Source organism: Sus scrofa, chromosome 13, assembly GCF_000003025.6.
Source record: "Sus scrofa isolate TJ Tabasco breed Duroc chromosome 13, Sscrofa11.1, whole genome shotgun sequence".
NCBI lineage: Eukaryota > Metazoa > Chordata > Mammalia > Artiodactyla > Suidae > Sus > Sus scrofa.
This window is the reverse complement of record NC_010455.5, coordinates 86,421,605-86,443,551: the sequence shown is the minus strand read 5'-3', so window position 1 is coordinate 86,443,551 and position 21,947 is coordinate 86,421,605. Positions and strand designations below refer to the sequence as shown.

At 35.2% G+C, this 21,947-nt stretch overlaps 1 protein-coding gene across 3 annotated transcripts in view; it reads left to right on the top strand.

Annotated features, from left to right (window-relative positions):
• Positions 1 to 21,947, top strand: part of PLOD2 (procollagen-lysine,2-oxoglutarate 5-dioxygenase 2) — a 110,495-nt gene that overhangs the window by 69,616 nt on the left and 18,932 nt on the right. For all 3 annotated transcript variants that reach the window (XM_021069587.1, XM_021069586.1, XM_021069588.1), the window contains 2 exons: positions 16,257 to 16,358; positions 19,599 to 19,724. In XM_021069587.1, coding sequence (XP_020925246.1) covers positions 16,257 to 16,358; positions 19,599 to 19,724 — 228 coding nt within the window. The remainder of the gene's footprint in view (positions 1 to 16,256; positions 16,359 to 19,598; positions 19,725 to 21,947) is intronic.

The window sequence follows — 21,947 nt, the reverse complement described above, 5'->3', positions numbered from 1 at the left end:
GACCTTTCAGTATTTCTTTTAGAATGGGTTTAGTATTGCTGTACTCTTAGTTTTTGTTTGTTGGAGAAATTCTTTATTTCCCATTCTATTTTAAACACTATTCTTTCTGGGTAGAGTATTATAGGCTGCAGATTTTTCCCTGTTAGAAGTTTGAATATATCTTGCCACTGTCTTCTGGCCCATAGTGTTTCTGTAGATAAATCAACTGATAGCCTTATGGGGGTTCCCTTATAATTAACTCTTTTTTTTTCCCTTGCTACTTTTAGAGTCCTCTCCTTATCTTTACTTTTTGTCATTTTTATTATAACATGTCTTGGTGTGGGCCTATTGGGGTTCGACTTGTTTGTGGACTTCTTTGCTTCCTGTATTTTGTTCACTTTTCCTTTAGATTTGGAAAGTTCTCAGTTCAGCCCTAATTTCTTCAAATATATTTTCGATCACCTTTTCTTTTTCTTCTCCTCTGGAATCCCTATTATGCATATATTGGCCCTCTTTATATTGTCCTATAGACCACTCATATTTCTTTCATTGTTTTTCATTTGGTTTTCTTTCTGCTGTCTTGACTGCATGATTTCCATTATTCTCTCTTCCAAGTCACTAATTCATTCCTCTGCATTATTCATTCTGTTCTTCAGAGCCTTTAACTCAGATTGCATCTCTGCATATTAATTTTCAAATTTTTCTTGGCTTCTCCTTATATTTTCTAATTCCTTTCTAAAGTAATCTGCATTACTGTTTGTATTTGCTCTTAATTCTTCATATTCACTCTTAATTCCTTCAATATTTTCACTTTCTCCTTTTGAACTTGGTGTCTGAGAGACTGCAGAAATCTGTTTCATTTTTTGCTCATTCAGGGGAATTCTGTTCTTTTAACTGGGAATGGGTTCCTGACCTTCATTTTGCTTATACTTTTCTTATTCTCTGTACTTAGGGGAACAACTACTGTAGTCTTGGAAGACTATTTATATGTGAGAGTGCTTTTGGGTATTTGGTGAGGGCTTATATTATTTTTATTATCATCATCATTATTTTTTGCTTGAGGGCTGTTTTTGGTTTGGATGCTTGCTTTCTGTTTTCTCTGTGTGTCAGGCTGTTATACCCTTTATTAGGGGTGCTGATAAGTGGCCTGCATGTGTTTCCAGGGAGATGGAGGCAATGGGCAGGGCGAGTAGCCAGTGCCTGGTTGCTAGGCCCTTGACAGTGGTGATGAATTGTGGGGAAGTGGTGCAGGTTGCTCCTGGTGAAGGGCCCTGGTAAGTGCAGTGACCCTCAGGCAGGTGTATGCATCTCCCAGAGTTTTTGGCATTGGCTTCAGCAGGGCATGTGTATTCCCTGGGGAGTGAGAGCAACTATGGTCGTGCTTGATTTCAGTGCCCTCCTCTATGCAGACCTCTGAGGTGACTTGGGCTGAAGATGATGCTTGTTTATGGACCCCTAGTTGTGGCAGGTAATGCCTACCTCTGGAGTCTGGGATAGCTGTGGTGGTTTGCTTCCACCACCCATAGCCCATACAAGAGGTGCTTCACTTCCCTTAGTCCATGCCAGAGGTGCCCTACCACACTTAGCCTGCTCAAGAGGCACCCTGCCACCCATAGCCTGTGCAAGAGACACCCCCCTCCCTGAGAACCCAGCAGATGCACAGAGAAGGCTGTTCCTATGTCTCTCCACTCCTCCTCCTTTCACTCTCCCCAGTAATCGTGGTAATGGCTTCTCTTGCGGGCACAAGCCTCTTCCTGGGTTCCCCTGGCTGTGGCACTCCATCCCTAGCCTGTGGTATACTGCTGCCTAGCCCATCAGGCTGTCTCTACAGAGCCAACCCTAGTCCTCCCTGGAACTGACCTCTGCAGCCCAGCCCTGGCCCAAATGTTTCAGGCTATGGTGTCCAGGTGTTGTGGTGCTGATGGTTTATCTTGCTGTCTCTTTGCTTTTCTCTCAGTCTGGCTGTTACACTTTTCTCTGAGTCTTTGAGGTCCCTCCATCTTGGCTAATCTTCCTGTCAATTAGGTAACTTCCCAGGGTACAGGTTCCTTTCCTCTTTCAGAGTTCCCTCTCAGGAGTGCTAGTCCCTTCCTGGTTCCTTCTTTTTTTTTTTAAATCTATCTCTTTTTTCCCTTTTGTTATACCCAGTTATTTGGAGGGTTTCTTGCCCTTTTTGGAGGTTTGCGGTCTTCTGCCAGTGTTCATTAGATGTTTTATGCTGATTGTTCTACATGTAGGTGGTTTTTATAAATGTGTTTGTGGAAGAAGGTCAGCGCCATGTCTTACTCTTTCCCTGTATTGATCCCACCCAGATTACTCTTTTTAGATATACCCTTTTTATTTAACCATTGCAGAAGATGAAATGATTTTTATATATTTTATAATTTAACATTTAATTATTATTTTAATTTAATAAGGGATGGTTATAATGTCATTGGTTTTTGAGCCATAACATTGAACAAAATGCTAACATTTATGCTTTTTTAATTTAAAAACATGCATAATCTGTAAATGATACATCATTATAATGTGTTTATAGACCAAAGTATGAAAGATGAGCTCATTTCTTCATTAGCTACTTTCTCTAGATCTCATGCTATTAGGGAAAACAATTGACTTATAACCCCACTATCTCTTATGTCATTTTAATTCATAGTTGATTTCAGAATTATGTTCTTGTAGTATTTATCTATGAGCAATCATATTTTTCATTTGTTTTCATAATGATGTATAAACAACTCTGTGCTTTTTAATTAACATTTTATTTGAAACGTTTTTGTATTTATTCTACATAATTATTTTCATGCTCGTCCAGATACAATTTGATATAAATCAGCTTTTAGATAGAAACTATGACTTCTGGTTTGAAATTTTACTTTTTTTCCTTGAAACTTATTTATTGTTAGTAACGCATAATAAGATGCTTATTTTAATCCATACTTTTTTCTTTTTAAATATCAAATAATATACTTACGGCAATCACTGTGAAATTGGAATTTTTTTTTTGATGGCCACACCTGCGGTGTATGGAAGTTCCTGTATCACAAGCACGGCAATGCCAGACCTAAGCCACATCTGCAGCCTACACCACAACTCATGGCAATGCCATATCCTTAACCCACTGAGGGCCAGGGATTGAACCCACATCTTCATGGATACTAGTCAGGTTCCTTTCCTCTCAGGCACCATGGAAACTCTGCAATCGGTGGTATTTTTATACCAAAAAAAAATTAAACATAACAAGAGCACATAACCTAATTTGCCCACGAAAACAAGTCATTTCTGAAATGTATTTGATTTGCAGTAAAAATAGGGACTTTGATTTTGTACATATAAACCTCAGTGTTTAGGTCACTATGACCTTGAATAATTGGATGACTTGAAAAAAAAAAAGAAAGAAAAAAAGAAAAAAATTTGGTTGGAAAAGTTTCTCGCCAATGACATGACATCACCCTTGGAAACATTTTGATATTGTGAAAGAAGTATCAGGAAAACACTACCACCTAGTAGCTGGGGACTGCCCGGAACAGCCTAACTGCATAAGCAGTTTTCTGCACCTTCCAAAGCTGCCAGCATAAATGTCTGCTATTTTTAATGAAGAAAACAGATGGCAGGGTGGCGGTGGTGGATAACCTCTGCCTGCGTGAAGAGAAATCTAAAAGAGGGAGGTTTCCAGTCTTAATTATCTGTGAAAATAAAACTGAGGTAAAAAGTAAAAAGTAGAAAAGTTATAATGTTTTATTTCTGAAAACTAAATGTAATGCCTTTTAGGCTCTAACCTTTTAAAAATATTGATCATTTTCATATTCACATAGGGGTTCTAATACACTGATCAATAACTCGTGAAATCTTTAATTTTTTATGAGATTTCTGAGATGAGGAAGGTTCCAGTCTTTATGTATAAATGGGCATTTAAGATATGTCCAACTATTTGGAGGGATTTTTTTTCACTTTCTTTCTTTAAAAAAGTTCTTTTCAGGATATTTAAAGAAAAATTGTATATTTCCCTTAAAAAAATTCCTTTTATAAATAATGCTTAATGGAGGGCCCATTTTCACATGACTGTCTTTATTTTCTTCCTTCAAAACCATAATATTATAGAGAACATGAATAGTTAATGTTTACATTTGTAGTTTGACAACAGTAACATTTTTGTTTTTATTAGGGAGGCATGTTAAAATGGTTACATTGACTCTTGACATATTAATAAATGTCATAGCTACATATTTCCTGCCTTCTAATTTGTTTCCTGAATTATTATGTAGTTCAGAAGGGATGAGAATGGCTTAATTTTCCATGTCTTATGATTGAGCTATACAGAATAATGTATCTACTTACAATATGTGTATAACACAAAGCTTTTTCATTGTAATTAATACTGTACTTTGTTCATTAGCATTTGTTTCAGTTTTAGTAAAATAGAATATAGAAATACTTAGTAAAATAGAAATAGTTGGAATCCTAAATATTTGAGAGGAATTGGGTAAAATGGTACTGAACTAATTTCCTCAGATATTCTGTACCATAAGATCCTTTATATTAAGGATATTAAGAAGTCAGAAAAATTCAATTGGCACTTCTGTACATTATTGACTATCATATATAATGTATAAACTTTTTTTCTTCTGAGTTATCTTTTCAAGGAAAAATTAATGATTATATAAACATAATGAGAATTTTAGGTGCTTCCTTTTAACAGTAATATAAATTATAGCCAAAGGTAGTTTGCTATAGCTTCAATGTGTTGAGTAAATTATATTCTGTGAGAAGAAATAATAAAAGAAAACGAAAAACTATGAGTGTTTATACCACTACAAGTATTAGAACTGAAGTAGAATGTTTAGTAATTTATTTTAGGATTGGCAGAATTTTCCCTAAAATAGTCACTCTAGAGATATTAAAAAAATTTTTTTTGGAGTTCTCATCATGGCTCAGTGGTTAATGAATCTGACTAGGAACCATAAGTTTGCGGGTTCGATCCCTGGCCTTGCTCAGTGGGTTAAGGATTCGGTGTTGTGGTGTAGGTTGCAGACACGGCTCGTTTCCATGTTGCTGGGGCTGTGGTGTAGACTGTGGTGCAGCTCCGATTAGACCCCTAGCCTGGGAACCTCCATATGCCACAGGTGCAGTGGTAGAAAAGACAAAAAAAAAAAAATTTTTTTTTTTTTTGAGGGCTCACAGCATATCTTAGGGTGTTTATCTTTCTCTCTCTCACCATCTTCCCTCACTTTTTCCTAAATCTAAAACACATGCATGGACTCAGATTTTACAGATAAAATGAATATCAGCAGATGTTTAAAGAGAGGAGGTGATAAGACCCAGAGAGGCTCAGAGAGCTCTAAAAGGGGTAGGCAGAATGCAATATTGCACTTTATTTTTTCTCTAACAGTTTTATTGAGATATAATTGACATATAGCACTGTGTAAGTTTAAAGTATACAGCATAATGATTTGGCTTACATACATCATGAAATAATTACCAGAAAAAGTTTAGTAAACCCATCATCTCATACAGATAAAAAATTAAAGAAAAAGAGCAAAAGTTTTTTCCATGTGATGAGAACTCTTAGGATTTATTCTCTTAACAACTTTCATATGTAACACAGCATTATTAATTATATTTATCACATAGATTGTATTCCTAGTACTTACTCATTTTATAGCTGGAAGGTGTTACCTTTTGGTTACCTTCGATCCAATTTCCTCTCTGTTTTTGAAGTATACTTGCCTGAAACAGTATGTTAGTGCCTGGTGTAAAACATAGAGATTCAATATGTCTATAATTATAAAATCTAATTATCATTTGTCACCATAAAAGATACTACGTTATTATTGACTATATTCTCCATACTGCTTATTTCATACCCATGCCTCATTGCTGAGACCAGCTCAGTGGGTGAGGGCAGAAGAACGGAACGGGTGCTGTGAAACTTAAGGAAAAAAGTTAACATGAAACAAGACACAGAGACATTTATCTTAAGTAAAGGTGGGAAACGGGGGACTCAAGGTCTCAGGGACAGGAGTCTGCCTCAAGAAACCACACTGCTTTTATTGTGCTCTTGAGGATTAGGTCAAGTGAGGATGGGGTTGTAGGTGCAGGATATAGGTTTTTTTTTTTAAGTTATTTTAAAAGTCTCATAGCCAGTTGCTGATTAAGCTTTTATTCTGACCTATAGGCATTTAACAATCATTAGCATTGAGGAGGCTTGGCATCAGCTATCTATGCATAGCATTCTGTGTGCTTATGCAGACAGCTGCCTGTATCTGCAGCAACTCAGTGTGCCTAGGTTTGCACCTCTCCGTTCTCCTTGCTAATGCATATCCTGCTAATGACCCCTCATAAACCCCTTGGGGCCATGAGGCTCATCTTCCTCTTGTTCTTTAGAGGACATAGCATGCTTGTGCAAAGAGCATGCCTATCTGCACAGGCCCAGTGTGCCTAGACCAACACATTATGTCCTCATTCAGCTGACCCTATGAATAACTTATGCCTTTAGGTCTTGGTTCTTAAGCTTAAGTCATTTACCAGCACTGTGACTTGTTTTTCAAGCAGGAAGATGGGGTAAAGTAAAGCAGGACAAGATGGAGTTTTCAGCATAGAAATATAGAAGCAAAGAGGCTAAGAAAATATTGTAGAAACATGTCTCACAATACCTCATTTATTTTGTAACTAGAAGTTTGTACCTCATAATCTCTCTCACTAATTCTTTTATCAAACCACTCTCATCCCCTCTGGCAACCACCTGTATCTTTGGTTTCTGATTTGTTAGGTTTGTTCATTTATTATTTAGATTTCACATCTAAGTGAAATCATATGGCATTTATTTTTCACTGTCTGACTTATTTCACTTTGAATAAAACCCTATAGGTTTATCCACGTAACTGAAAGATAGCAAGATTTCATTGTTTTTTATAGCTGAGTAATATTCCCTTTTATATATGTATCGCAGTTTCTCTATACATTCAACTACCAGTGGACACTTAGGTTGCTTCTGTATCCTGGTTGTTGTAAATAATGCTGCAGTGAACATAGGGGGTACATATATCTTTTTGAATTAGTGTTTTTGTTTCTTGTAAAAATATCCAGAAATGGAATTGCTGGATCATATAATTGTTTTATTTTTAGTTTTTTTGAGGGACTTCCATACTGTTTTCCATAGTGGCTGTGTCAGTTTACATTTCCATCAACATTGCATGAGGGTTCCCCTTTTTCCACATCCTTGACAATACTTATTTGTTGTCTTTTCCATAATAGCCATTGTAACAGATGTGCAGTGATATCTCAGTGTGGTTTTGATTTGCACCACCCTGATGTTTATGTTGGGCATCTTTTCATGTGTCTGTTGGCCATTTGTATGTCCTCTTTGGCAAAATATCCATTCAGGTCTTCTGTCCATATTTCATTTTTTTTTTTTTTTTGGATATTGGGTTGTATGAGTTCTTTGTATATTTTGGATACTAACCCCTTATTGTATATATCATTTACTAATATCTTCTCACATTTAGTAGATGGCATTTTTTGTTTTGTTAATAGTAGTTTCCTTCACTGTATAAAAGCTTTATAATTTGATTTAATCCCATTTGTTTATTTTTATTTTGTTTCCCTTGCCTGAGGAGACATATCCCAAAAAATATTGCTAAGATCATTGTCAAAGTGCTACCTATGTTTTCTTCTGGAAGTCTAATTGTTTCAGGTCTTACATTTAAGTTTTTAATCTATTGTGAATTGACTGTTGTATATGGTATGAGAAAATAGTCCAGTTTGATTCTTTTGCATGTATTTGTTCAGTTTTCCCAACATTAAATAGGCTGTCTTTTCTCATTGTATATCTTTGCTTTCTTTATAGATGATTAACCACATAATGATAGATTTATTTCTGGGCTCATTGTTCTGTTCATTTCATCTATGTGTTTGTTTTCATGCCAGTAATATACTGTTTTGATTACTGTACCTTTGTAGTATAGTTTGAAATCAGGGAGCAAGATACTTTCAGCAAGATACTTTTTGTTCTTCTTTCTAAAGATTGCTTTAGCTATTTGGTCTCTTTTGTGGTTCTGTATAAATTTTATGATTATTTATCCTAGTTCCGTGAAAAATGTCGTGAGTATTTTGACAGGGATTGTGATGAATCTGGAGATAGCTTTGGGTAGTATGGACATTTTCAAAATATTAGTTCTTCCAATCTGTAGGCACAGATTATCTTTTCATTTACTTGTGTCTTCTTCAGTTTCTTTCACCAATGTCTTTCAGTTGCCATAGTACAAATTTTTTACTTCCTTGGTTAAATTTATTCCTAATTAATTTATTCTTCGTGATAAAATTGAAAATGGATTTTTTAAAATTTGATAGATCATTTTTAATGTATAGAAACAGATTTTTGTATGTTGTTTGTGTTCTTCAACTTTACTGAACACATTTTGGTAGATCTAATATGTTCTTTTCTGGAGTATTTGGGGTGTTCTATACATAGTATCATATCATCTGCAACAGTGGCAGTTTTACTTCTTCCTTTCTAATTTGGATGACTTTTATTTCTACCTTTATTTCTCTTGCCTAATTTGGCAAGGACTTCCAAATTATGTTGAATAAAAATGGAGATAAATTCCCATTGTGGCTCACTGTGTCCCATTGTGGCTCAGTGGGTTAAGAACCCTGGTAGTATCCATGAGGATGTGGAATTGATCCCTGGCCTCGCTCAGTGGGTTAAAGGACTTGACACTGCATAAGCTGTGGTGTAGGTTGCGGATGCAGCCTAGATCTAGCATTGCTGTGGCTGTGACTCTAATTTGACCCCTAGCATGAGAACCTCCATATGCCAAGAGTGTACCCCTAAAAAAGATGAAAAATAATTAAAAAATAAAAATGGGAATAGTAGGCATCCTTGTCTTCCTCATCTTAGAGGAAATGCTTTCAGCTTTTCATCATTGAGTTAGACATTAGCTGTGAGTTTGTCATATATGGTCTTTATTATGTTGAGGTATGTTTCTTTTATAACCACTTTGTTGGGAGATTTTATTAGAACTGGATATTGAATGTTGTCAAAAGTTTTTTCTGCATCCATTGAGATAATTATGTGATTTTTATCCTTAATTTTGTTAATGCAGTGTATCACATTAAGTGATTTGCATATTGTGAACCATTCTCGCATCCCTAGATTAATCCCACTTGATCATGAGTTATGATACTTTTTTTTTTTTTGTCTTTTTGCTATTTCTTTGGGCTGCTCCTGCGGCATATGGTGGTTCCCAGGCTAGGGGTCCGATCGGAGCTGTAGTCACTGGCCTACGCCAGAGCCACAGCAACGCAGGATCCGAGCCGTGTCTGCAACCTACACCACAGCTCACGGCAATGCCGGATCGTCAACCCGCCGAGCAAGCGCAGGGACCAAACCCGCAACCTCATGGTTCCTAGTCGGATTCGTTAACCACTGCGCCATGACGGGAACTCCCTGATACTTTTAATATATTGTTGAATTTGGTTTGCTGATATTTTGTTGAAGATTATTATATTTATGTTCATCAGAATAATCACCTGTAATTTTCTTTTTTTGTAGTGTCTTTGTCTGGTTTTGTTATCAGGGTAATGATGGACATATAAAACAAGTTTGGAAATATTCCTTTCTCTTCAGTTTTTTGAAATAGTTTGAGAAGACTGTTTGGTAGACTTCATTCATGAGGCTATCTGACTCTGGACATTTATTTGTTACGAGTTTTTAGGTGTTTAATTCAATTGCCTTGCTAGTAATCAGTCTGTGTTAATTTTTTTTTTATATAACTTTTTGGTCATTCTTGGAAGAATATATAGGCATACCTCATTTTGTTGTGCTTTGTTTTATTGCACTTCACAGATACTATGGTTTTTACAAATTGAAGATTTGTAGCAACTGTGAACCAAGCAATCTATTGGTGCCGTTTTCCCAATAGCATTTGCTCACTTTGTGTGTCTTTGTCAATTTTGGTAATTGTCATAATATTTCAGACTTTGCATTATTATTATATTGTTATGCTGATTTGTGATCAGTTATCAACCATGGTGATATGTGATTTTTGATGTTACTATTGTAATTGTTTTGAGGAACTGTGAACTTTAGCCATACAAAATGGTGAACATTATCAATTGTTGAACTGACAACAAAGGATTTAGAATATTACTAAATATAGCTGATAAAGCAGCAGCATGACTTGAAACCTTTACTCCAATTTTGAAAGAACATGCCATTAAACAGCATTGCATGCTACAGAGAAATCATTTGTGAAAGGAAGAACCAATTGGTGTGGCAAACACCATTATTGTCTTAAGTAATTTCCAGACACCTCATCCTTCAGCAAACACCACCCTGATCAGTTAGCAGCCATCACCTCTAAGACAGGACCCTCAACTGGCAAAAAGATTATGAATCACTGGAGGCTCAGATGACAGTTAGCATTTTGTAGCAATACATTGTTTTTAAAGTAAGTTATGTACCTTTTTTTTAGGCACAATGCTATTGCACTTAATAGATGATGTTATTGTTTAAACAAAACTGATATATGAAGTTGGAAGCTGAAAAACTTGTGTGACTTTCTTTACAAAAATATATGTTATATTGTGGTAATCTGAAACCAAACCTGTAGTAGTATCTCTGAGGTATGCCTGTATGTTTCTAGGAATTTATCCATTTCTTCTGGGTTATCCAATTTGTTGGCATATAATTCTAATAATTTTTTACGGTGCTTTGTATTTTTGTGGTGTCCTTTTAAACTTCCTTTTTATTTCCTGTTTCATTGATTTGGGTTTCCTTTATTTTGTAGATGAGTCTGGCTAAAGGTTTATTGATTTTGTTTATCATTTCAAAGAACCAGCTTTTAGTTGTATTAAATTTTTTTCTAGTTTTTGAAGAAATATTCATTTATTTCTTTTGTTTTTATCATTTCGTCTCTTTTACTAACTTGGGGTTTTGTTCCCTTTTTTTTTTTTTTTTTTGTCTTTTTTTGCCTTTTCTAGGGCTGCTCGTGCGGCATATGGAGGGTCCCAGGCTAGAGGTCAAATTAGAGCTGTAGCCACCGGCCTACACCAGAGCCACAGCAACGTGGATCCAAGCCGCGTCTGCAACCTACACCACAGCTCACGGCAATGCCGGATCCTTAACCCACTGAGCAAGGCCAGGGATCGAACCCGCAACCTTATGGTTCCTAGTCGGATTCGTTAACCACTGTGCCACAACGGGAACTCCAGGGTTTTGTTTGTTCTTGTTCGAGTTCCTTTAAGCATAAGGTTATATTGTCTGTTTTTTCTCTGGTTTCCTGAGGTAGGCCTTTATCACTATATATATGTCTCTTTTAGAACTATTTTTTTTCTGCATCCCACATATTTTGGATCATTGTGTTTCCATTTTCATTTGTCAGATATTTGTTGATTTCCTCTTGGATTTCTTTGTCACTTGTTGGTTGTTTAGTAGCATATTGCTTAGCTTTTCTATATAGATCTATTGAGTTATTTATCTAACATGTTCTTTAAGGCAAGTCTTATTGATTTTCTTGACTGTATGATCTGTCCACTGATATAAATGAGGTGTTAATAGTCCTCTGCTATTGGAATTCCTGTTGTCACTCAGTGTTTGATGAACCCAACTAGTATTCATGAGGAAGTGGGTTTGAACCCTGGCCTTGCTCAGTGGGTTAGGAATCTGGCATTGTTGTGAGCTGTGGTGTAAGCTGGAAGCTGTAGCTCCAATTCGACCCCTAGCCTGGGAACCTTCATATGCCATAGATGTGGCACTAAAAAGACAAAAAAAAAAAAAAAAAAAAATCCTCTGCTATTATTGTGTTACTGTCAAAATTTCTTCCTTTGTGTTTGTTAATATTTGCTTTATGTATTTATGTACTCCTGTATGGGAAGGGATATACACACACATACACACACAATTATTATGTCTTTTTGTTGGATCTGTTGCTTTATCATTTTGTAGTATCTCTTGTTGCAGTCATTGTTTTCAAGTCTGTTTTGTTTAAGAATTGCTACCCCTAGTCTCTTTTCCTTTCTGTTTGTATGGTGTGGAATATCTTTTTCCATCCACTCACTTTTAGTCTGTGTGACATTAGATGTGAAGTGAGTCTCTTACAGACAGTGTGTATATGGATCTTCTTTTTAAAATCTATTGAGCTACCCTCTTTTCTGGATTGAAACATTTAGTGCATTTACATTTAAAGTAATTACTGATAGGTATGTACTTTTGTACTTTTTTTTAGTTGTTTTCTGATTATTCATATTATCCTTCTGTATTTTCTTCTCTTGTGGTTTGGTTATTTTCTTTTTATGTTTGTATTACTTCCTGTTTACTTTTTTGTGACTGTATTATCAGTTTTTGGTTTATGGTTACCATGAGGTTCTTATGTGATGACTTATCTATATAGCAGTCTATTTTAGGTTAATTATTGCTTAAGTTTGAGTTTATTCTTAAAGTGTTACGTTTTTACTCCCTTCTGCCCTATTTTGTTTTTAATGTCATATTTTACATTTTTAATTTTGTGTATCCTTAAGTAATTATTGTAGATGTATTTGATTTGACTAGTTATAAATTTTAACCTCATACTAGCTAAAGAGTTGTTGATCCATTACCTTTACAGTATTTGCCTTTATTGATGGCATTTTTTCTCTTTGATAATGTTATTTCTAGTTATGTTCTTGTCCTTTCTGTTTAAAGAAGTCCATTTAACATTTTCTATAAGGTTGGTTTAGTTGTGATGAACTACTTTACCTTTATCTTGTTTGGTAAACTATTTATTTATTTATTGCATTATCTTTTTTCATTTAAAAAAATTTTTTTGAAATATAGTTGTTACAATGTTGTGATAATTTCTCCTGTGCAGCAGAGTGATTCAGTTATGTATATATACTCATATCCATACTTTTTCAGATTCTTTCCCCATATAGGTTATTTCAGAATATTGAGTAGAGTTTCTTTTGCTCTACAGCTGGTCCCTGTTGACTATCTATTCCCTATATAATAAAATCCATATACCAATTCAAAACTCCCAATTCATCCCCTCCTCCCACCTTTCCCCTTTGGTAATCATAAGTTTGTTTTTGAAGTCTGTTTCTGTTTTGTAAATAAGTTCATTTGTATCATTTTTTTTGATTCATATATAACTGATATTACATGATGTTTGTCTTGCCCTATCCGATTTACTTAACTTAGTATGATAAACTCTGGGTCCATCCATGTTGCTGCAATTGGCATTATTTCATTCTTATGAATGAGTAATATTATGAATGAGTAATATTCCATTGTATATATGGACCACATCTTTATCCATTCCTCTATCAATGGCCATTTAGGTTGCTTCAGTGTCTTGGCTATTGTAAGTAGTGCTGCAGTAAACATTGGAGTGCATGTATCTTTTGAATCATGCCTTTCTTCTGATATATACCCAAGAGTGGGATTGCTGGATCACATGGTAGTCCTGTGTTTAGTTTTTTAAGGAACCTCCATACTCTTCTTCATAATGGTTGCACCAACTTACATTCTCACCAACAGTGTAGGAGAGTTCCTTTTTTTCTACACCCTCTCCAGCATTTCTTATTTGCAGACTTTTTGATGATAGCTATTCTGACTGGTGTGAGGTGATACCTCATTGTGGTTTTGATTTATATTTCTTTAATTATTAATGATGCTGAACATTTTTTTCATGGGTTTTTGGCCATCTGTCTGTCTTCCTTAGAGAAATGTCTATTTGGCTCTTCTGATTGAGTTGTTAGTTTTTTGATACTGAGCTGCATGAGATGTTTGTATATTTTGGAAGTTAATCCCTTGTCAGTCACTTTGTTTGCAAATATTTTCTCTTATTATGTGGGTTACCTTTCCTTTTATTTGTAGTTTCTTTTGCAGTGCAAAAGCTTTTAAGTTTAATAAGGTCCCATTTGTTTATTCTTATTTTTATTTTTATTACTCTAGGAGGTGGATCCAAAAAGCTGTTGCCATGATTTACCTCCCTTTTAATCCTAAATATTAAGTTTTCCAGAGAGAAGTTCTTGGTTGTGTTTTTCCTTTCAGTACTTTGAAAATCATGCCGCTCCTTCTGGCCTGTAAATTTCCTACTGAAAAAATCAGCTGACAACTTCATAGTGTTTACCTTGTATGTGATAAGTTGTTTTTCTCTTAATACTCTCTTTAACTTCTGATGTTTTAATGATAGTGTTTAGGTCCTTTTGGATTCACCTTACTTGGAGTTCTCTGGGATTCCTAGACTTGAATGTGTTTCCTTCACCAGTTTAGGGGAATTTTCATCCATTATTTATTTAAATAGGTTTTCTGTCCCTTTTTTCTCCTTCTGGGACCTCTATACTGCAAATGTTAGAACACTTCTTATTGTCTCATAAATCCTCAAACTATCCTTATTTTTAAAAATTCTTTTTTTCTTCTAGCAGTGTTGATTGTGTGATTTTCATTAGCCTGTCCTCCAGATTGCTGATCTTTTCTTCTGTATTATCCGATATGCTGGTGGTTCCCTCTAGTTTCTAGTTTATCTGCATTTTGTTTTGTTCTTTTTCTTCAGTTTTGTCCTGTTCTTTTATTTGGAACATATTCCTTTGTCTCATTTTACCTAATTCTCTGTGTTTCTCTATGTATGCAGCTGTATCCCCTGGTCTTTAACGAGTGATTTGTGTAGAAGGTATCCTGTGGGGCCCAGTGATGTGCTCCTTCTGGTCACTAGAGGAAGGTACTCCAGAATTGTCCTCTGTGTGAACTGTATGCATCTTCCTGTTGTGGCTGGATTACAGTTGCTGTGTGTGTACTAGTGTTTAGGGCTGGTCCCCAGTGCAGCTGGCTGTTAAGGCCTGGCCATGATTGTTGTGGGCTGAATACTCCTGGGCTGGCTTGTGGGCATATGCTGGTGCCGACTGGGACTGGCAGGGTGAAGGGCTTCATCAGTGGGGCTCTGATGCCGGGTAGGGGTGCCTACTGAGACTGGAGAGATAGTGGGCCACTTTGGAGGAATGCTGGCTATGTTGCATCTGCAGGCAAACCTGGGGTAGGCCAAGTTTGATGGCATCTACCAGCACCAGTTCAGCTACATAGGCGGTGAGACAAACAAAACAAAACAAGAAACTGGGACCTGGCATATCATTTATACTCAGAGAAAGTTCCAACAGATCCTTATGTCTCAAGCACATGCCCTAATATTAACAAATGATTTCCTTCTTGTATGATCCAGGCACTTTTCTAGTGGTTGCCTTTGCATTGGGACTTGGAAAGAATAAGCCTATACATGTGCCTGTTAAGAGTGCAGTCTCAGTTTCCTAGAGCCCCACTGACTTTAAAGCCAAATGTTATGGGGCTCATCTTCCTGGTGCAGGTCTCCCAGGATGGGGATCCCTATGTCAGCCTTGGGCCCTTCACTTCTTGGGGAAGACCTTTGGGGCTGTGATACCCCTCCTGCTTGTGAGTTGTTCTACTGGGGCCATTGGTTCTGATTAAACTGCGTCTCTGCCTCTTCTTCCTGTCTCATTGTGTTTTTTTTTCATTTTATCTTCAGTTGTAGAAAATATTTTCTGCTAGTCTTCAAGCCATGGTTCCCTAGAAGTAGTAATAATTTGGTATATCTGTGGGAGAAGGTGAGACCAGGATCTTCCTACTTCACCATCTTATTCTAGCTACCACTCATCTTAGTTTATTATTGACAGGATTTATGGTGTGGCTCTAATTAGGATTTATTTTAATCTGTTTAGTCTGCAGTCTCTTTTCCCCAAGCCAGTGCCCCTGAATCACTACCCAGAAGCCTGGATTATAGTAGGTGGCATAGTTTCCCAGAAGAGTTTAATGCCTTTTGGTGATGAAATATATACAGTGTTTTGTGTGGTGCTGGCTAGTAAGAGCTCATAATGGCACTTCTTCATTCACTGTATGTGTCTGCACTGAGCCTTTAAGCATATTTATCTTATTACTAAATTACTATTCCCATGACCACTCTTATTTGTATTGTTTTTGCTAAGTCTCATTAGCTCAATTAAAACTGTTTCATTGTTTGACATATTTCTTTATTATCTCTTATTATTTCTTATATAATGAAATAATATGACTTTATGACTTACACTGTATTTTTTGGAATGTGTAGGCAAAGTTTGCCCTGCTAAGATTCACAGTCTGGAGAGACCTTTGCTCATTGTGTACCTCTAGGTGACAAAAATAAGTAGAATTATTAAGGGGATATACCTAATGCAGAGAGATGTTTGTATAATGAAAGCACATTGATGGAAGAGGCTTGCTTTTTTAAATATAGTTTTCCTTCTTCAATTAGATTCTCCTAAATTATTTTGGAAACTATGTTCCTAATGCATGGACGCAAGATAATGGCTGCACTCTTTGTGACGTGGATACAATTGACTTGTCTGCAGTAGATGTAAGTGGGATTGACTCTGTATGAAATGTAGTAATAAAACAGACATTGCCATGAAATGTAACAATCTGTAAAAGAAGAAAGGTACATTATTTTATAGTATTGATAATATGGTAGATGATGGATGTATATAGCTAAAACACGACAACTCAGAAAATTCCTGGATTTGTGTATTTCCAACTAAGCCAGCTAATAATTGACCTTGGTAAAAGGGGCTTGGTTGTTAATATTTACTAGCTTGCTATGATTGGGTGGTATTGTTTTATTTTAGTCTGTTAAGTTGATCAAAGCATTGAGGAAAATAATGGTTACAAAGCTTTAGTATTTGAATTGACTAATATTGTCTTTGCTTGATTTTTGAATTTGATGATTTAAAAAATAGTAATATATTATTATATAACTAAGGACTGTTTTAATATGGCAACTCATATTAATTTCACAGTTTCCTTAAGTCAGTAGTACTGTTGACTGAGGTCTACAGATGAGAAAACTGAGATGCATACACATTAAGTAACTTATTTACGGATATGATTTTTTTTTTTTTTTAAGTGTTGGAAATGAGACTTAAAGTTAGGCAGTCTGGCTCCAGACCCTATAATCTTGACCACTGTGCAATTTTGCCTGGATGTCAGCTACATGTTATATCTGAGGCATAGTGATATATATATATACACACACACATACATATATACATAATATATATACATTATATTTCATAGAGGATTATAGCTATAGTTTGTCACTTTTTCTTTGAGGGTAAATGAGCAATTGAATGTTATTATTTATTTATAAAACAGTTTTATGCATCCTTCTCTCATCAACCAGAGTAGTTTTAGGATATCTTATAGTAACATTTTTCTTCCAAAAAATGCTCTTGTATGAACAGTTGGATTCTAGGGATGATTTTTCCATCAAGGCTGATTCTTTCCTTCATTCACCATAAGTGTATTGAGTATCTACAGCATGCCAGATAAGTAGAGAAAAAAAAATTCACTAGAATATAGTTCCTATAACTCCTGGACCCATACAAATATAAAATACTCTCACTGTAAAGCACTAAAACTCCTGAATTCAGTAGTTTCTATTCTTATCATTGTCTGAAAAGGAGAATAAAGAGTAACTTGTACATATCTAGGAGCTCCTAAATAGAGCTTGAAAATAAGCCCTATTTTACCTGTAAATACGACTTTTTGGCCAGTCTCTCAAATAACAAACTGTTTCCTATCTGGAAAGAAAGCCAGAAAATTTCTGAATGAAGCTACATCATGAAGATGTTTAAAAACTCATCCAAATCTTTATTGCAAAGTAATGTCTTCTGGAGGGAGAGTTAAAATTTTTTATCTGTTTGGTCTGCTTTTACATAAACTTTCTGGCGCAAACATAGAAAATATTTTATAATTTTTTATCTTTATTTTTTGTATACAGGAGTAAATCACTAGATTCTTAAATTATGCTTTTTTGTTTTATAGACTGTTGGAAAGGAAAACCATTTTATTATGCAAAATAAATTTCTTCTGTGTTTTATTTGGGCAGTAATTATGATTAGGGACAAAAAATTAAAATTATGTGGGTAATTAAGATCTAGGGCTACCATATTCTTAGATGTGGGCCATAGGTAAGTTTCTTTATATGTAAAATGATAATGGCTATCTCAGAGGATTGGTAGGAGAGTTAAATGAAATTATATATATATAATATATATAATGATATTTTCTATGTATATATTTTATGTATGGTGTGCTAAGCCTTGAGGAATAGGTAACTGTTATGCTATTGTTATCATTAGTATATAAAAATAAGCTTAGATTGATAATGGAGATTTAGCATTTTGAAGCCCATCTCTTTACCTACTAATTTATGTGTTCTGAGTTGCTTAACATTTCTAAATCCCATCTTCCTCATGTGTAAATTTGGGATAATAAATGACTTCTAAGATTATTATGAAATTTAAATGAAATGCATCCCTTCATTTGATGGGGGGAGTTGTCACCCAGTTTTTATTAATTTCCCCTACTAAATTGAGAACTCCTAGAAGGTATTTATTTTGTCCTTAGCTGTTTGTATTTGTTTATTGATTTAGTAATAAATATCTGGGTGAATTGATAATAATGAATTCTTAATGAATTGATAAGAACTACAAAACTGTGTGAGTTGTACTTCAGTGCAAACAAATGTTAAGTTGTAATCCAGATAACAAGAATTTGTGAGGTGCCATGTGTGAAAAGATGGGGGAGAAGAACCTAATTCAGCACTTAACATATATGGTACTTTAAAAAATCTGTAATTTTTATTAAATTTTTTTTATCATTTAAAAACTTTTTTTCTTGCTCAATAGTGCACTATATTTATGTATTTTTTTTCTTTTTATCTTTTGACCTCCTTCACTCACCTGTATGTAATCTGCAATCTGTCTGTAATTTAAATATCTAGAATCTCAGGTTTTAAGATGTGGATTTAAACAGGTATTATAAAAAAATCTTTCATATAGTTCTGGTAGTAATACTATTACATGGTCATTTACTTATGTTTCTCTCTTCCTTCACCATTTGTAAGTTCTTCAAGCCAGGAACTTTCACTCCTTTTTAATGTTGCTTATCACAAGGACTGATAATGATGAATGTTTCAGAATTCTTCAGGCAATAAGTGAAAGATAAACTATCCTCTAAAACTTACCTAACAGAAATTAAGAATATATATGTAAATTGATACAAGATAAAATATATTAGTGAAAGAAAATATCTTTCCATATATAATATAATAATGAAGCAAAATAAAGTACTATCAGTAAAATGATATTGAAGGTTCAGGATAGAAATAAAGTCTCAAATTAACCATTGAACTTCCCAGCCATGGAAACAAGCAGGGAAGCACAATCTGCATTCTGGCTTCTTAGATGAAGCTGTCGGAATAGATTTAGATCTGAAGGAAGTTTCTTTTAGGATTATCGTAAAGGAGGCATTAATTAGTAGAGTAGGGAATAACCTTAATTATAGTCCTATAATAAATATGATAATGTTTCCTCTTTAACCTAAATCACAATGTCAGTGTGTGAGTCAGTAAAATTACTTTGATGGGATCCACAAAAATGCATTTCAAACGTTAGAGAATTGCCGGGGGCAGTCAAATTTAGAAGATGATGTTGTACTGATATTCAAGTGATGTTGAATTGAGTAAGACTTGAATAAAATTTAGAGTATAATCATGCTAATAATCATTTGTTTTTGTGTTTGCCATAAAACAAAGGTCCACCCAAATGTAACAATAGGTGTTTTTATTGAGCAACCAACCCCTTTTCTACCTCGATTTCTGGACACATTGTTGACACTGGATTACCCAAAAGAAGCACTTAAACTCTTTATTCATAACAAAGTAAGTATTTGATAAATGAATATTTTATGTGAAAACTTTTGATTTTATTTGGAATTATTTGTTATTTATTTATGTCTTAATTTAAAAATGCTTGGATTAAATTCAATGGGGATTTTTGAAGTAACTATTGTTTTATTTAGGACCTAAGGATTTTAGAATCTAGAAGCTAGTATCATACGATTGGGATGAACCACGTGAAACTGTCAGTTTTTTTTTGTAGATCAAAAATGATTGGGAGTTCCCGTCGTGGCGCAGTGGTTAATGAATCCGACTAGGAACCATGAGGTTGCGGGTTCGGTCCCTGCCCTTGCTCAGTGGGTTAACGATCCGGCGTTGCCGTGAGCTGTGGTGTAGGTTGCAGACGCGGCTCGGATCCCGCGTTGCTGTGGCTCTGGCGTAGGCTAGTGGCTACAGCTCCGATTCGACCCCTAGCCTGGGAACCTCCATGTGTCGCGGGAGTGGCCCAAGAAATAGCAACAACAACAACAACAGCAAAAAGACAAAAAAAAAAAAAAAATGATTGAATGTCAACCATTTTTATAAACATAGTATATAATGAAGGGATGTTAAAGGGCCTGTAGGCCTTTGCCTTTGTGTTAGTTTTAGTGTTTTCTTTTATAGAACCAGTCATGAATCAGTCATTAAGTTGTTTGCAGCTAATGATAATACCTAACATCAGAACTTGAAATATCTTCCAGACAGAGTATTGTTTGGATTAATCATGCAATAACATGTTTTTCCCCAAAGGATTTTGATACTGTCATTTCCTTCAAAAATATGCAGAGCCTCCCAAATACCTCCCACATATAAAGACATTTTTCCTTGGTATTTTTCCATTTACTTGTCTCTTTCCTGTTAAAACAGTTGGCATGTCATCATCTAGAAAAACTCAATAGCTGTGAAATATGCTCTTCTCTCTTTTGTTCTAATACTTTTTAAAAACAATTTTTTTTCACTTTTTTTAGGGCTACACCCATGGCATATGGAAGTTCCCAGGCTAGGAGTCGAATTGCTACAGCTGCTGGCCTATGCCACAGCCACAGCAATGCAGGATGCGAGACTCGCCTGCGAACTACACCACAGCTCAGGGCAATGCTGGATCCCTGACCCACTGAGAGAGGCCAGGGATTGAACCCTCATCCTCATGGATACTAGTAGGATTCGTTTCCACTGCGCCACAATGTGAACTCCCAATCCTAATACTTTTTAATATTATTCTTCCTTCCTGATGTATATATCAGCTAATCGTTTGCCTTTTCCAGAGATTATTTTGTATTTTCAGAAAGTCACCTAAAATAAGTTTAGAAGGGTGAAGGCATTGAACATTTGCTTTATTAAAATGCATTGTGGGAGTTCCTGTGGTGGTGCAGTGGTTAACGGATCCAACTAGGAAACATGAGGTTACGGGTTTGATCCCTGACCTTGCTCAGTGGGTTGAGCATCCGGTGTTGCTGGGAGCTGTGGTTGTAGGTCGCAGACACGGCTTGGATCTGGCTTTGCTGTGGCTCTGGTGTAGCTTGGTGTAGCTGTACAGCTCCGATTGGACCCCTAGCCTGGGAACCTCCATATGATGTGGAGCAAAAAGACCAAAAATAAATAAATAAATAAAATAAAATGCATTGTGATATGTCTTACACTGTTTTTATGTACTGTTTATTTATATTTTTCCTCCTTTCATAGGACTTAAAATACTTTGATTGCAGGAGTTTTTAATCTTCTGTTCTTTTATTTAAAATTAACTCCATGGAGCTTTTATAAGTAGTTTTAACAAGCTGTGAAAAGTTTGAAAAAATGCTTGGTGAGACTTGGTACATTAAAAGCCTGTGAAATACTCTAATGATAGAGATAATCTTATCAAAACTTTAGCACAGTTGAATCACACTAATTTGATGACTTCTCAAGTTGATGATTTTTTTCATATCCTTACTTCCTTATTCATAAAATTTTGTTGACTTTCCCTTCTTTTTGTAAAAAACCAACTTTTTATGTATCATTAATTTTTATCTTCTGCCTAAAAATCATATTATAATATTTATTTTATAAAAAATATAGTTATAAAAATCTATTAGATTTAATAATATTTTATGGATTTTTTACAGTACACGTCTTAAGATTCTCAGGACACAAGCCGTTTTTTCCTCTGAAGTTGGAAGCATTTTATAGCACTCAGGATTTAGATATTAATGCAAGGACTTGTCTAGGAGTAGATGATAAAAACTTTGA